This window comes from Solea solea, chromosome 3 (assembly GCF_958295425.1).
Source record: "Solea solea chromosome 3, fSolSol10.1, whole genome shotgun sequence".
Taxonomy (NCBI): domain Eukaryota; kingdom Metazoa; phylum Chordata; class Actinopteri; order Pleuronectiformes; family Soleidae; genus Solea; species Solea solea.
Window position 1 is genome coordinate 23,149,956 of NC_081136.1, and position 17,968 is coordinate 23,167,923.

The following is a 17,968-nucleotide window of genomic DNA, read 5'->3' on the forward strand; positions in this document are numbered from 1 at the left end:
CATTTTAATCTGAAAATGCCAGACCTTAATGGCACCTACAGACCACCACCAATAAATTGCAATGGGTGAGTTTCATAGATGATAGTGGGAGGATTATATTTACTTGTTCCTGTAAATTATGTCTTATTTTGCACTATAAAATGTAGTAGACAGAATGTGTTTATAATCATTAGAGTTTTTACATGAACAGACTACATTCATCTGTATCAGCCACAGACTTTATCCCAGGGCTTTCCGGTGGGCTCAGACTATGAGACTGGCAGTGGAGGAGATAAACCAGAATCCAGTGCTGTTGCCGAATCACACTCTGGGCTACACAATCTTTGATTCATGTGGATATCCACTGACAGGAAAGAGAGCTGTTTTATCGATGCTGAATGGTGTGAGTGAAGAAAACTCTTCTATGTGCACAAATGCCTCGTCACTCCTCGCTGTGATTGGCGGTTCTGCATCACCTCAGTCTATTGTTGTTTCAAGAATCCTGCAGCCATTCAGGATCCCCATGGTAAAATTGACTTTTATGTATGTCAATCATCACAGAAAATGTATTATTTTCTCAGTAACACTGCATTCTGTTTTTACACAGATCAGCTACACTTCTTCATGTGCATGTTTGTCAGACAGACGAAAATATCCAACCTTCTTCAGAGTAATTCCTAGTGATGACTACCAGGTAAAATGTAAAACATGTGGTCAGTTATTGTATTCATCCAAAGCTCAACACATTATTTTATTATAACTACCTTTAGAGCTTTAAACTATAAAATTAAAACTGGTAAATATTTGAACAACAGGTAAATATTTGAGATATCCATTGAGGATTAAATCCATGGATTATAACTTTTTCTCTTTCTAATATTCAGTTTGTCTTCTTTTCCGATTTGGTCATGATAATAATATTATACGGTCTGATGATAATCAGTATATTTCAATTTGTTATTGTTATTTATATATGTATTATTATAATCTTTATTATTGATGTTTGCCATATTGATGTTTGTCATTGTTAGTCTTTCTGCTTGTTTTAGAGTCTTAGAAACCACAGCATGGTTTGCATATTATTAAGATTGAACAATGCTTATATGTGGCGTCCCTAACAAACAAAGAATACAGACATGTTATAACAGGGCACAAGACCAAATCATTTATGAAGATGTTGCTTTTCTTTCATCAAGTTTTTGATATGAAACTGAGTTGATTGTCTTTTTCTGTTGAGCCCAGGTGAAAGCCTTTTCACGGCTGCTTGTGCACTTTAACTGGACTTGGGTGGGGCTGCTGCGAGAAGACAATGATTATGGCCGCTTTGCTGCAAAAGGTTTACTGAGCGAATTACAGGAAACCAAAGTATGTGTAGCGTACCAAGAAATGATTCCTCTGCCCTACAATCGTCAGGCGGGACTAAGGATAATGAAGGTATGAACATGCTGTGTGCACTGTTAACTTCTACCTTTAAGTGGTCTGTATTTAAATACAGTAATTCTAGTGTTGATGACCAGTCAAAGCTGCTTTACACTACAGTTTTTGTCATTCAACCCATTCACATACATTCACACCTTTATACATTGCATCTATGTGGAGCACATTTTGTGTCACACATCTTTCATACCCATTCACAGACTGCCAGCACAGTGTGTGGTGTCTTGCCCAAAGAAACATCAGCATGTAGACTCAGTTGAAAGACTGATAATGTGATAAAATAATAACACCCTCTGAAACTGTAGGGGCTGGGTAGAGTGGTAATGTGTTCCTATAAAAAATGAAATAAAGCTTTTATAGCGTTAATGAGTTTCTGTTTCAGTTGAAGACAGTTTGGTGCTGCTAACACATATTAACACATAGAGCCATAAAAGCACCTGGACCTCCTTGTTATCATTAAATTTAGACACAAAGAAAACAGTATCTTTGTCTCACTTTCATCCATTTATCTCATCAGGCCCATATTAGATCAATAGATGAATTATGTCACAGGTGAAATTATTGGGGGAGAGAAGAAAATGTCAATGGTTGGAAATTCAGGGTGTGAAGTCAAGAGACAATGTTAGTACCACAATACAACACAAAATATGTAAACAAAAACATTGCCTGACATTGGCAAAAAAAGTATTACCTATAACACCTGAAATATCGCCTTATATTAAGGTCTATAGAAATTATTTTTCACTGTGTACATGAGTTTTTCTCATTGTCACTCAGTTTTGATTTAGTCTCTGTGTAATCTACATGATCTGACCCTCTGTAAAGGTGATGCGTAGCTCTACTGCAAAAGTGGTGGTGGTATTTGCAGCTGAGGGGGAGATGACACCTTTCTTGAGAGACTACATGACTCAGAACATCACTGGAATACAGTGGGTGGCGAGTGAAGCCTTGGTCACAGCATCAGTCTTTTCAGGGAGAGAGTATTACCCTTACTTGGGAGGAACCATTGGGTTTGGCATCAGAAAAGGTCATATCTCCAGACTGGGTGACTTCCTGCAGACAGTAAACCCTAAGAGATATCCTGACAATGTCCTGGTGCATGAGCTGTGGGAGTCTCTTTATGGGTGCAGTCCTTTTCCATCCTCTGTCACCCAGATGCCACCCTGCTCAGGGCAGGAGACTCTGCTGGAACAGCACTCAGCCTACATGAATACATCCAGCCCTAGAATCGCCTATAATGTATATAAGGCTGTATATGCCATTGCTCATTCCCTGCACAACCTCCTTCTCTGTCAGCCAGGGAGGGGACCTTTCCAGAACAACTCATGTGCTCAGAGCAACAACATACACCCTTGGCAGGTACTGAATAATCCGCTATTTCTTCACCATTACAAACTGTAGGTCAAAGCCTTGTGGTGGGCTTTGTAAGTATTGCAGATGGACCTCAGACCATGGTAACAATCTCCCATTTACCAAAGTCATGCAGTATAATGTACATGTGGCAAACATATTTTCTGTGTTGCATCTAAATTTTAACAACAAGATATTTTAATTTCCATGAGATGTGTTCACTTTAACGTTATGTTACATTTCAGTGTTTCATTATTGTGCATTTCTTAATTTTAAAGCTGCAACACTACCTCCAGGAAGTGAACTTTCAGATTGCTGATGAGGAAGTGGACTTTGATGCCAAGGGCGACTCTGTACCCTATTATGATATTATAAACTGGCAGAGAGGCCCAGCAGGAAACATTGAATTTGTCAACGTGGGTTTGTTTGATGGAACCAAGGCTGTTGGAGAGGAGCTGTTGATCCAGGAGGACGGGATAATGTGGGCAGGACATCAGAGTGAGGCAAGCTGCTCACACTGTGTTTTTACCTTCATCAGATGCCAACTGTTGAAGTTCTGTAGGTTGAGATGGAGGTAAGTCAGGTGGATAGAGCAAACTGGATCTGATATTTATTTTCATACACAACGGAGATTCAAAGCCCAGCTGGACTATGATGTGTTTGGTGACCAACTATCCACTGTGGTTTTCCTCATGGATCTTTCTTGATGGAATGTAAGAGTGAATGGTTGTTTGTCTGTGTGCTGGACTGTGTCCTGGGTCTGACTCCGCCTTTTTGTCCCATGTCAGCTGGGATTGGCTCCAGCTCCCCACAACCTTCATGTGCAGGATAAAGCAGTAGAAAATGAATGAATCTTTCTTCATGACATTAAATATTTTTGAAAGAGCTCTAATAGATCTAAGGCTAAATATATTTAACAGAATCACAGGTTATGGAAAAGCTTATGGGCAGGAACCCAGTCCTCCGTGTACACCTTACAACCATATGACCATCAAAAAGTTGTTTGATGACGACTGGCATACCTGTAGTTTAAACTGACATCTGCAGACCAAATATATCTAACCAACATAAAACTCAAAACACTGTTAGAAGTAACAAATACTTCATTGAAAAGATGGTTTGGAGGAATGTTCCATTTGTCAATAGATTAAACAATAAAATGTACCAATATCAGCACATGGTCTTTCCACTCTAGGTGCCAGTATCTGTGTGCAGTGCCAGTTGTCTTCCAGGCTCCCGGAAGGCTGTCCGTCGTGGGGAGCCTGTCTGCTGCTTTGACTGTGTACCATGTGACAGTGGCAAAATTAGCAATCAGACAAGTGAGTTTGAGCTGAACAATAAAATGTCAAAGTAAATCCATTCTTACAATTGTAGTACAGAAGTAATACTGCAATACTGAAAATTGTTCATACTTTCTTCCCTTTAGACTCAGTAGATTGTACAATTTGCCTTGAGGATTTCTGGTCAAACAACGACCGAACAGCCTGCATCTCCAAGAAAGTGGAGTACTTGACCTTCGATTCATTGGGAATAGCCCTGACAGTGATGTCTGTGGTGGGCGCCTGCTTCACTCTGGCTGTCTGTGGAGTCTTCTTCTGTCACAGACACACAGCCATCGTCCGTGTGAATAACTCTGAGCTCAGTTTCTTCATACTGTTTGCACTGACTCTGTGTTTCCTGTGTTCTCTGCTTTTCATTGGAAAGCCAACATATTGGTCTTGCATGCTGCGCCACACTGCCTTTAGCATCACATTTTCACTGTGTATTTCATGCATCCTGGGGAAGACCCTGGTGGTACTGGCTGCATTCACTGCCACCAGGCCAGGGCACAACATCATGAAGTGGCTGGGGCCAAAGCAGCAGAGGACCATCATCTCCAGCTGCACTCTGGTTCAGGTGGTTATCTGTGCTGCCTGGCTCATTGATGTTCCCCCGTTTCCATCCAGAAATACACAATATGAACATTCAAAGATCATAGTGGAGTGTAGTGTGGGCTCTAGCCTGGCATTCTGGTGCGTTCTTGGATATATTGGTCTACAGGCCTGTCTGTGCTTTGTATTGGCTTTTCTGGCCCGAAAGTTGCCGGGGAACTTCAACGAGGCCAAGTTCATCACATTCAGCATGCTGATCTTCTGTGCTGTGTGGCTAGCATTCATCCCTGCTTATATCAGCTCCCCTGGAAATTATGCAGATGCAGTTGAGTCATTTGCCATCTTGGCCTCCAGCTTTGGCTTATTGTTCTGCCTGTTTGCTCCAAAGACTTACATTATTTTACTGAAGCCTGAAAAGAATACAAAACAGCACCTGATGGGGAAAGAACAGAAATGATGAAACACAAATTAACAAATAAATTAACCCAAAGCTATTGAATCAGTAGGAAGTGGACTTATACATTTCTTTTAGTGACTTATGGACTAACTAACTATTTAATCAATGTTGTTTTGATATTGATATGTCTTTACAGATACTGATTGATGTCAAGAAGATTTAGATAACATGGAACTTTCACAGGATGCTTGCAGAAAAGCAGTTATTATAATACTGTATGTGTAACAAAGAAACGAGAACGACATAGAAATATTGATTCTTGGTCATTTCCATGATAGATCATAAACTTTGGTAGACTACAACAAAATAAACAATGCAGTGATATTTCCACCTTTGGCAAAGTCTCCATCATAGCTGTTGAATATTTGTATCAGCTCTCACCAGTAAAAGGAAAGCCTCTTTAGACAAATAAAGACCATCTTATGGGGAAATACTTTGTATCACATGGAGTTGACTGAAATAGTGCAACAAATGTAAATGGTCTGCATTTATATTGCATATTCACACTGCGCCCAACCTCCTTTGCCCCTCCGACGGATGATGAGCCCATGGGAAGTAGAGACCCAAACACCTTAATAAGAAATGGAAAAACTTGCAATGTTGAAAGTCAATTATGTACAACAAGTATTAGGGCCACATTGAGGGAAAAAAAGCACAAAGTTAAAGAATAAAGTCATACATTTAAGAGATTGAAGTAGTAATATTCTAACATGTTGTTTTAGAGGAGGAGAATTGAGGACTTGGATGAAATTGCTGCTTTGGTGGAGGGGGGAAATAGCTGGAACTGGTCGACTGCAGGATTATCAGTGCAAGCATCAGCGGGCCATTGAGAAGGGTTTTGTGGTTTCTCTAGTTTATCATATGAATCCATATGCCATAAGGTGTTGGGGCCTCTGCAGGTGTACTGCCGGCATCGGAGACACCATGCTTGCTGGACCTCGACTCCTTCTGGGTCCAAAATCTTAATAATCAGTCGGACTGTCACTTGAGAAACCCAAAGCATCATGACCAAATCCTCTCTAAAGAAAATACAGTTGTTTATCTTTGCTTTCATCTTTATGACAGTAACCAAACAGTAATCATGAGTAACATTAATGTCTGTTGCCTCTTTACATTTAACAAAAAAACAAACAAATAACAGTACCATACAATGGTTATCATATGAGACTCTATTTGTTTGTGTATTTGTCTTTGTTTTTTCTTTGTTTTGGGCCTCAGCTTTTTCCCCACAGTTTGCAATAACCCACTTTAGTTCCTGATTGTGGACTACTGTCCAATCCAAAGCCACACTGTCATTAATAAGATGCAAGACTCAGAAGGTGAGATACTGTAGCCTTTATAAAGTGCCCTTCATTTCCTCTGTCCCTCTCATTCTCTCCTCAGCCCAGTGAAACATTATGACTTCACTTGCTTTATTTTCTTTGCTTTGCTCTATCAGTGTCCTCACTTTAACTGATAGCTCACTTTCCAGCATCACCACTGCAGCTCCACCAGCAGCCTCAAAGTGCACTCTCCTAAACAGCTTCCAGCCAGGATTTGTGGTCCAGGGGGACTATGTCATTGGTGGGATGTTCCCCCTTCATTTTAATCTAAAAATGCCAGACCTTAACGGCACCTACAGACCACCACCAATAAATTGCAATGGGTGAGTTTCATAGATGACAGTGGGAGAATTTTATTTATTTTTTCCTGTAATTGATGTCTAATTTTGCACTCTCAATATAAAATGGAGTAGACAGAATGTGTTTATAATCATTAGAGTTTTTATATGAACAGACTACATTCATCTGAATCAGCCACAGACTATTTACCAGGGCTTTCCGGTGGGCTCAGACTATGAGACTGGCAGTGGAGGAGATAAACCAGAATCCAGTGCTGTTGCCGAATCACACTCTGGGCTACAAAATCTTTGATTCATGTGGATATCCACTGACAGGACAGAGAGCTGTTTTATCGATGCTGAATGGGGTGAGTAAGGAAAACTCTTCTATGTGCACAAATGCCTCGTCACTCCTCGCTGTGATTGGGGCTTCTGGATCTGCTCAGTCTATTGTTTTGTCAAGAATCCTGCAGCCATTCCGGATCCCCATGGTAACGGTAACTTTTATTCATGTCAAGCATCACAAAAAATGTATTATTTTCTCAGTAACACTGCACTCTGTTTTTACACAGATCAGCTACTTTTCTTCATGTGCATGTTTGTCAGACAGAAGAAAACATCCAACCTTCTTCAGAGTAATTCCTAGTGATGACTACCAGGTAAAATGTCAAAGCACTTTTACACATGTACTACTACTGTCATCAGAAATAATTCTTAATATTACAGAAATACTTCTCAATAATAAGTACCTGAAAAGTTTCCCTCTTATATTCTGTGAGAGTTCTTTTCAGGTTTGGTCATTATTGTAATCACGGTATATTTCTATTTTTGTTTATTGCTATAATCCTTTTTATTGATGTTTTGTCAATGTCTTTTTCATTGTTAGTCTTTCTGCTTGTTTTAGAGTCTTATATACAGCACTGCTTACATTTTATTAAGAAGGAACAATGCTTATGTGTGTTGTCCCTAACAAACAATACATATTTATTTTTTTTTTCTGCCAAACATCCACACTTTATCGTTTACAGACTACAAACATGTTATAACAGGGCACAAAAACAAATAATTTATCAATATATTGCTTTTAATTTACAAACGTTTTTGATGTCTCTGAAATGAAACTGGGTGAGTTGATTGTCTTTTCTGTTGAGCCCAGGTGAAAGCCATTGCACGGCTACTGGTGCACTTCAACTGGACTTGGGTGGGGCTGCTGCAAGGAGACCATGATTATGGCCACTTTGCTGCAAAAGGTTTACTGAGAGAATTACAGGAAACCAAAGTATGTGTAGCGTACCAAGAAATTATTCCTCTGCTCTACAATCGTCAGACTGGACTAAGGATAATAAAGGTAAGAAAACACTGTGGGCATTGTTTACTTCTACATTTTAAATGGTAAGTGTTCTGTATTCATATACAGCTTTTCTAGTGTTGATGACCACTCAAAGGTGCTTTACACTACAGTTTTTGTCATTCACCCATTCACATATCGTACATTCACATTTAATGTATACATTGCATCTATGTGCAGCACATTTTTTGTGTCACACATCTTTCATGCCCATTCACACACTGCTGGCACAGTAATGTGAGTATAAGTCAGTTTCAGTTGAAAGACGACTCACTCTACCACTGACCCACTGTTGCCCCTTAAATATGTTCTTACCACAAGATAAAATAACAACACCCTCCGGAACTCTAGGGGCTGGGTAGAATTGTGATTTGATGCTATAAAAAATGAACTTAGGTCTGTTTAGTCAGTTAATGAGTCTCTGTTTCAGTTGAAGACACCTTTGTGTTGCTAACACATATTAACACATATTAACACAGAGCATCAGGGTTATCGTTATCTTGTGCAGGCACAGAACATTTCTCATTAAAATAATCAATAAATGGCTGCAGATATCTGAAGAAAACCTTTAGATAGTCAAATGAAATAAAAAGGCCATCTTTAAAGAAATCCTTTACACATATGAGACCTCAACTTTTCCACACCTTAAATGCTGGATCTGTGAGAGAGGGAGGAAAAAAGGGGTTGGCAAGGATGGGACTGAATAGAAGCGATTTATTATGTCCAAAATGTACTCTAAATTGTGACCAGATTCGGAGGGAGTTCCCAATTATTGGATTATTTGTGTGATAGCGCTTGCTAATCGGCATCGGAGCACACGCCAAGGCAGCCAGTGAGTTGGGGGAGCTAGAGTGTTGTAACCATACTGGGGCCTCATGTTCAGGGATGTTAGATGTCCAATATGAAAGGGCATGAAGGTTAGCTGCCCAGTAATAGTGCAATAGGTTTGGTAATGCTAAACCACCATTTTACCTTGGCCTCTCTAGAAAAGTTTGCCTATGTTGCAGTTTATATAACCTGCAGACCTGCTCAGTGTACACAGAGCACATTGGGCCTCGGCTAGCTTGTTAGCCTTCTTAAACTCACTCTGCAGGAACTCAATTTGAGTGCGTAGTTCAGTACTCTGCCTTCTGGTCGATCTTGGCAATTAGTTCACGTATGGCTTGTATAACATTAATCATAACTTGGTCAGAGGAAGGCTTAGCAGTATTCTGGGTCAAGGTGGCCTGGGAGCTATCGTTAGCTTGCTTAGCGGTCCCGCGTGTGTCAGGCATGGCGGTGTTTTGACTCGTTGAAACCGGCTTAGACAGTTGTATCTGTTACCTGGAGACTTTGACAGTCATAAAAGCCGTGAAAATGTGGTTATGAAGTTGAGAAGAAGCCTTATTAACAGGTATCTGGTGTCAAGCTCTGTCACCTTGTGTCCTCCCTACATGGCGTCGCACCGGTAGTCCCTCTCTGACCATGTATCAATAACAACTTTTCCTAAGACATGATTTAACTAAGTCCACAATGGGTCAGTACATGTGCTTTCAATCAAAAATGACAATAGGATCAGAATTGCAAAACACAAGACAATGTCCAGAAAATGAAGACGGTCATAACACGAGGAAGATGAATAGATGAAACTATTTGGGCAAAGCATACAGTGCTGGGAAAATACAGGGTTTGAAGTCAAGTGACAATTAGTACTAAAATACAACAGGAAATGATGAATCATGTAAACAAAAGCATGACCTGACTTTGGCAAAATAAAGTATTTTCTTCAAAATGAACACCTGAAATATTGCCTTGTACTAAAGTCTATACTAGAAATACTACTTATTATTGACTGTGTACATCTGACTTTTTCTCTAGAAAAGTTTGCCTAATTCGTGGCACAGTTCTGTTCCATATAAAGGTGGATATGTATTTATTAATTTCAGTAAAGAATGCTTTAGGAATAAATGTGGGGATTGTCTGATAAAGAAATAAGAATTGTGGCATTATAGTCATTTTTATGGAGTTAATTCTTCCTGCCAACGATAATGGGAGGGATGACCATCTTGTTTAGTTCTGTCCAGTTCCACCTTAAATTTATTTTTTAAATAGATCCTTACATCTCTCAGTAACATGTACACCTAGGTATTTAAAGGAGTCATATGTAATCCTAAAGGGGAACATGTCAAGATGTCTCTTTTTTTGTATAATTTGGGTGACTTCCTTCAGACATCCTTATTTTGTAACCAGAAATTACCCCAAATTTAGTGATAAGGTCTAATGCAACAGGTATAGATGTATCTGGGTGTGAAAGGTACAAAAGGAGATCATCACAGTATAATGAGAGTTAATGGTTGAAATATGGTTGAGGCCACATCGGTCTATGCCCAATAAGCTGGTATTTTCCCTCAAGGAGACAGCCAAAGGTTCAACAGTGATATTGAACAATAGGTGTGACAGGGGACATCCATGTCTTGTACCCCTGCAAATCAGAAAATAGTCTGATATCAGGTGATTTGTGCGTACAGAAGCCTGTGGATCAGAATACAAAAGATTTACATAGCTACAAAATTTCTGTCCAAACCCAAACTTTCTGAGAGCTGCAAATAAATAATTGTATTCCGCCCTGTCAAAGGCTTTCTGTGCATCTAATGATAGTACCTCTTGCGTGTCGTTTGGCATATAAAGTATGTTAAAGAGAGCTAGTTGCCTGCCTGATCTCTGTGGATTATATTGTATATGGTTGGTTCAAGTCTCGCTGCAAGGGTCTTTGTTAAGATTTTATAATCAGAGCAGAGTAAGCTGATTGGTCGATAAGAGTCACATTTTAACAGATCTTCACCCTTTTTGAGAAGAACAGATATAGTTGCCTGCGTCATCGTTAAGGGTAGAGTTTTCCTTTAGAAGGCTTTTTCGTATACTTCGCATAGAAGTGGCACAAGTTTAACAGAAAGGGCTTTATAAAATTCAAAAGGGTAGCCGTCCGGGCCGGGCGACTTCCCAGATTTGGATGTTTTAATGGCCCTTTCAATTTCAGCCTTCGTTAGTGGTTTCTCAAGCGCGTTGTTACTGTCCTGGTCCAGAGACGGCATAATTCTGTAATCAGTGTCGTCACCTGCTTCAGTTTTATATAAGTTTTTGTAGAATTCTCGAAAATTGTTTAATAATACTTTTTTGTTCCGTGTTGCTACCGCCATTATCTAATCCAGGTCTCCGGATTCATAGTAGTTCAAACGTGATTTTCGATGTAAATCCTCAGCACGGTCAGTCATTATAATGTCATATTCAGTTTGAAGTGAAATTCTGTAGAGATTTTCAGAGGGTGTTGATGCATGTTCCTGATCAATAGCGCAGATCCTGATCTCTATTTCTGAAATAAGTTTTGTGTTCTTTGTGTTGGCACTGGCAGTAAAGGATATTATTATTCCCCTTAGATAGGCTTTAAGTTTTTCCCATAGGCAGCCTTTACTTATCTGTGGGTCTTGATTGGTTTCCATAAATAGATCAATAAGATTGGATATGTAATTAACAAAATCTTGATTGAGAGGAGACAAAGGTTAAAACGGCATGTTCGCTGAGGGGCTATGTTGTCAGGAAAGCTGATATCCATTACCACCGGACAATGGTCCGAAATGACCATGGTCTCATTTTCAATTGACTTGAGTAGGGGAATCAGCTGTTCATCCAGAAGAAAATAATCTATTCTCGAATAGGACTGATGGGCAGGTGAGAAAAAATGTTAGATTTAATATCTTGTATGTCTGTAAAAAGGAGTTTATATAACCTGCAGACCTGCTCAGTGTACACAGAGCACATTGGGCCTCGGCTAGCTTGTTAGCCTTCTTAAACTCACTCTGCAGGAACTCAATTTGAGTGCGTAGTTCAGTACTCTGCCTTCTGGTCGATCTTGGCAATTAGTTCACGTATGGCTTGTATAACATTAATCATAACTTGGTCAGAGGAAGGCTTAGCAGTATTCTGGGTCAAGGTGGCCTGGGAGCTATCGTTAGCTTGCTTAGCGGTCCCGCGTGTGTCAGGCATGGCGGTGTTTTGACTCGTTGAAACCGGCTTAGACAGTTGTATCTGTTACCTGGAGACTTTGACAGTCATAAAAGCCGTGAAAATGTGGTTATGAAGTTGAGAAGAAGCCTTATTAACAGGTATCTGGTGTCAAGCTCTGTCACCTTGTGTCCTCCCTACATGGCGTCGCACCGGTAGTCCCTCTCTGACCATGTATCAATAACAACTTTTCCTAAGACATGATTTAACTAAGTCCACAATGGGTCAGTACATGTGCTTTCAATCAAAAATGACAATAGGATCAGAATTGCAAAACACAAGACAATGTCCAGAAAATGAAGACGGTCATAACACGAGGAAGATGAATAGATGAAACTATTTGGGCAAAGCATACAGTGCTGGGAAAATACAGGGTTTGAAGTCAAGTGACAATTAGTACTAAAATACAACAGGAAATGATGAATCATGTAAACAAAAGCATGACCTGACTTTGGCAAAATAAAGTATTTTCTTCAAAATGAACACCTGAAATATTGCCTTGTACTAAAGTCTATACTAGAAATACTACTTATTATTGACTGTGTACATCTGAGTTTTTCTTATTGTCACTCAGTTGTGTTTTTGTCTCTGTGTAAAACCCTGTCATCTACATTATCTGACCCTCTGTAAAGGTAATGCGTAGCTCTACTGCAAAAGTGGTGGTGGTATTTGCAGGCCAAGGGGATATGACACCTTTCTTGAGTGACTACATGACTCAGAACATCAGTGGAATCCAGTGGGTGGCGAGTGAAGCCTTGGTCACAGCATCAGTCTTTTCAGGGAGAGAGTATTACCCTTACTTGGGAGGAACCATTGGGTTTGGCATCAGAAAAGGTCATATCTCCAGATTGGGTGACTTCCTGCAGACAGTAAACCCTAAGAGATATCCTGACAATGTCCTGGTGCATGAGCTGTGGGAGTCTCTGTATGGTTGCAGTCCTTTTCCATCCTCTGTCACCAAGATGCCACCCTGCTCAGGGCAGGAGTCTCTGCTGGAACAGCACTCATCCTACATGAATACATCCAGCCCTAGAGTTGCCTATAATGTATATAAGGCTGTATATGCCATTGCCCATTCCCTGCACAACCTCCTTCTCTGTCAGCCGGGGAGGGGGCCATTCCAGAACAACTCATGTGCTCAGAGCAACAACATACACCCTTGGCAGGTACGGTATAATCCACTATTGTTTTACCATTACAAACTGTTGGTCAAAGCCCAAAGTGGTGGGCCTTGTAAGCATTGTAGGTGGACTTCAGACCACGATAACTAGTAATGCATTGAAAAGTCGTCCACCGAAACATATCGGCCGAAAATGGCTGCACTTCATCGCGAGTGTACTCGATCCTCGTCAAAAAGATTATTACTTGGAGGTGGGGATAAAGCAGAGTGTCGAGAAATTACCCAGGTTGCGTTGGATACGGAGAGACTGCTTGGAGACGGAGAAGCATACAGTGTAGGAGCGGTGCGCTGTGGAGCGTTGCGCTGTGCCTGATTTTCGATTTTGACCAACAATTTTCATTTCAACGAAAACTATTTCCCATTTACCAAAGTCATGTACCATACTGTACATGTGACATACATATTTTCTGTATTATAAAAAATCTAAATATATTTAAAATTTTACTGAAATACATTTCCGACTTTTTTTTTTCCAATTGTTTATTGTTACATTGTAAACATAGCACTGGACTTCTCACTTATGGCCAAAAAGATAATTACAATTATTTCTGATCAATATTGAAATTGATTTACTTATTTTTGGACAACATGTTTTAATTTCCATTTGATGTGTTCATGTTAATGTGATGTTACATTTTTACTACCGTACAAATTCAGGCCTGGGATGTTTAGCTTGATTTTTAGGGGGATTGAAACCTCAAAACTCTGAAGACTAGGAAGTTCTGCAAGACAGGGTTAGGGTTTAAGCTAATTCGCTGTTTCATTTTGTGCATTTCCTAATTTTCAAGCTGCAACACTACCTCCAGGAAGTGAAATTTCAGATTACTGGGGAGGAGGTGGATTTTGATGCCAAGGGTGACTCTGTACCCTATTATGATATTATCAACTGGCAGAGAGGCCCAGAAGGAAACATTGAATTTGTCAACGTGGGTTTGTTTGATGGAACCAAGGCTGTTGGAGAGGAGCTGTTGATCCAGGAAGACAGGATAATGTGGGCAGGACATCAGAGTGAGGCAAGCTGCTCACACTGTGTTTTTACCTTCATCAGATGCCAACTGTTGAAGTTCTGTAGGTTGAGATGGAGGTAAGTCAGGTGGACAGAGCAGACTGGATCTGATATATATTTTCATATACAACAGCGATTCAAGGCCCAGTTGGACTATGACTGTTGTTTTCCTCATGGATCTTTCTTTATGGAATGTAAGACTGAATGGTTGATTGTCTCTGTATGCTGGACTGATGACCCATCCTAGGTCTGACCCCGCCTTTTGTCTTCTGTCAGCTGGGATTGGCTCCAGCTCCCCGCGACCCTCATGTGCAGGATAAAGCGGTAGACAATGAATTAATCTTTCTTCATGACATTAAATGTTTTTGAAAGAGCTCTCATAGATCTACATATAAATATATTTAACAGAACCACAGGTTATGGAATAGCTTATCAATTTTATTTGTATTGCGCCAAATCATAACGTACATTTTCTCAAGACACTGTATATAGACAACATCATGGAGAGCAGAGGAACCCAACAATTCACACAACTAGGCCTCAGTGGAAAGAAAAAAACTCCCTTTTAACCGGAAGAAATCTCTGACAAACTCAAAGATGTGCAGCTATCTGCCACGACTGGTTGGGGTGAAAGGAAAAATGGGGGACAGAAAGGACAAGAGGGAGATGATGTAGAGACAGAAGAAAGAGACCAGGAACAGATACACAACAATTGTATCAAGTTATATGTTTATACAGGACAGTTCTGAGTCCGTGATGAAATGTTTGTAGAACTACAATGTCATTTATATAAGCAGCAGCAGAGATTGTTGATAAAAAAAACATACTGATATCAACTTTAATTAAAGCATATTAATAATGGTGATGATATGTATGATAATATAATCCTCAAAAACTGGATCTGGATCCTGCAACCTGTAAGATGAGGACACAGAGAGAGCGTGAGAGAAGAAAGGGAAGGGTTTTAACAGACTTGTTGGAACATCCTGTTGACAAGGAGTAACAGTAATCTGGGCAGGAACCCAGTCCTGTGTGTGCACCTTATAACAATGTGACCATCAAAAAGTTGTTTGGTGACTTCATACCAATAATATCTTACCAACATAAGACTCAGAACACTGTGTTAAACACACTTGAGAAACTAGAAGTAACAAATAATTTATTGACAAGTTGTTTTGAGGTATTTTCCAATCCGTTAATAGATTAACCAATAAAAATGTACCCATGCACATGGTCTTTCCACTCTAGGTGCCAGTGTCTGTTTGCAGTGCCAGTTGTCTTCCAGGCTCCCGGAAGGCTGTCCGTCGTGGGGAGCCTATCTGCTGCTTTGACTGTGTACCATGTGACAGTGGCAAAATTAGCAATCAGACAAGTGAGTTTGAGCTGAACAATAAAAAGAAAATCCATTCTGACATATGTAGTACAGAAGTAATACTGCAATACTGAAAATTGTTCATACTTTCTTCCCTTTCCCTTTAGACTCAGTAGATTGTAGAATTTGCCCTGAGGATTTCTGGTCAGACAATGACAGAACAGCCTGCATCTCCAAGAAAGTGGAGTACTTGACCTTTAATTTATTGGGAATAGCCCTGACAGTGATGTCTGTGGTGGGCGCCTGCTTCACTCTGGTGGTCTGTGGAGTCTTCTTCTGTCACAGACACACAGCCATCGTCCGTGTGAATAACTCTGAGCTCAGTTTCTTCATTCTGTTTGCACTGACTCTGTGTTTCCTGTGTTCTCTGCTTTTCATTGGAAAGCCAACGTACTGGTCCTGCATGCTGCGCCACACTGCCTTTAGCATCACATTTTCACTGTGTATTTCCTGCATCCTGGGGAAGACCCTGGTGGTACTGGCTGCATTCACTGCCACCAGGCCAGGGCACAACATCATGAAGTGGCTGGGGCCTAAGCAGCAGAGGACCATTATCTCCAGCTGCACTCTGGTTCAGGTGGTTATCTGTGCTGCCTGGCTCATTGATGCTCCCCCGTTTCCATCCAGAAATACACAATATGAACATTCAAAGATCATACTGGAGTGTAGTGTGGGCTCTAGCCTGGCATTCTGGTGTGTTTTTGGATATATTGGTCTACAGGCCTGTCTGTGCTTTGTATTGGCTTTTCTGGCCCGAAAGTTGCCGGGAAACTTCAACGAGGCCAAGTTCATCACATTCAGCATGCTGATCTTCTGTGCTGTGTGGCTAGCATTCGTCCCTGCTTATATCAGCTCCCCTGGAAATTATGCAGATGCAGTTGAGTCATTTGCCATCTTGGCCTCCAGCTTTGGCTTATTGTTCTGCCTGTTTGCTCCAAAGAGTTACATTATTTTACTGAAGCCTGAAAAGAATACAAAACAGCACCTGATGGGGAAAGAAAAGAAATGATGAAACACAAATTAACCCAAAGTTATTGAGTCAGTAAGACGTGGACTCTTACAGTGACTTATTGATTACTAACCATTAAAAAAACATTAATTAATAATTATCAACGTTGCTTTGACATTGATATTTCTTTACAGATATTGATTCTAGTATTCAAAGATGACTGTTACAACCCCAGTACTTGCTTGGTGTATGTCTGTGTTGACTCTCAACCTCCTGCACACAGGAGTCTTGAGTTGCTCATCAGTGGAGGCAATAAAAGGAGGGTGAAATACCTTGCTCTGCCCTTTTTGTGAGGTGAAGTGCTGCAGCTTTGTGAGAGCTTGATGGTGTTCATACTCCTTTCTGTCAAAAGGAGGGTGTTTGCTGTGGCGTTTTCCCTCCTTGGTTGTGTCTATGTTTTTTCCCTGAGGTTTTCTTGTGCATTAACCTGGTTCTTTGTTTGGCTATTTTTTTTAGAGACCAGAACTTTAGGATTGAACTTCTTTGAACTTGAATCAAATAAATAAAGTAACATCTTGTGTTTTGATGTCTCACCTGCCCCTGCTCCCCTTCTTTTCCAACCCCGGTGTATTATTGTTGTTTTAATGGTCCCTTCATTTCCAGACCCAAAGTCAGAGTTCATTCTATTTAGAATGAAAAATATATTGAGGATGTAGTAACAAGGCCTCAACATTCTCTGAGATCGTTTTTACAAAACATTCAAGGTCGAGATGTACACATCATTGAACTAAAACATGATAGAAGGATATTAGAAGTTTACATCATTTATATCACAGCGACATGGCTGCAACACCATAAGTCACACAATAACATTGATGAGCCATGGTGGACATCTCATCATAAATTCAGATCAGATTCACACAGTAACATGGCATTTTTCACTGTAATTTAAACTGAGACTCGGTGTGTCGAGGACTTGCCTCACATTATTTTCATACAGAGTAAAGGTGTGGGTCATAACACCCATGAGGTCTTGATCCCTGACTGTGTCACAAACGAGGTCGTGGAAGCCAGGGGAAGGACGCAAATGCAGAGACACGAGGTTCAGGCAAATACCAAAAACGTTTATTCAGTCTACCTCAGTTCACGGGAGATCAGTCCAAACAGGCAGAGGTAACAGAATCACTAGGCAAGAGACGAGGTTTTGATAATCAGGCAGGCAAGGGTCGAAGCATGGGAAGACAAGAACTGAGACTAGGTACGTGGGACAAGAGTGCTGGAACGCGAGACAAGGCTACAAACGAACTGGCGACGAGACAAGACACAGAGAGGGTTTAAAAGCAGTGCTGATTAGGGGGTAAGTGCATGCAGGTGCGCAGGA

The 17,968-nt window shown here is 40.5% G+C and overlaps 2 protein-coding genes across 2 annotated transcripts; both read left to right on the forward strand.

The window, feature by feature from the left end:
* Positions 1-5,114, forward strand: LOC131456164 (extracellular calcium-sensing receptor-like). Its single transcript, XM_058624226.1, has 8 exons — positions 1-65; positions 217-505; positions 587-673; positions 1,222-1,413; positions 2,242-2,775; positions 3,045-3,269; positions 3,962-4,085; positions 4,193-5,114. The coding sequence occupies exons 1-8, from the start codon at positions 16-18 to the stop codon at positions 5,092-5,094; spliced, it is 2,403 nt and encodes an 800-aa protein (XP_058480209.1). The 5' UTR covers positions 1-15; the 3' UTR covers positions 5,095-5,114.
* A 1,283-nt stretch (positions 5,115-6,397) lies between these two features.
* Positions 6,398-16,647, forward strand: LOC131456007 (extracellular calcium-sensing receptor-like). Its single transcript, XM_058623957.1, has 9 exons — positions 6,398-6,413; positions 6,580-6,739; positions 6,897-7,185; positions 7,267-7,353; positions 7,851-8,042; positions 12,713-13,246; positions 14,049-14,273; positions 15,515-15,638; positions 15,746-16,647. The coding sequence occupies exons 1-9, from the start codon at positions 6,398-6,400 to the stop codon at positions 16,645-16,647; spliced, it is 2,529 nt and encodes an 842-aa protein (XP_058479940.1).
* The last annotated feature ends 1,321 nt before the right edge of the window (positions 16,648-17,968 follow it).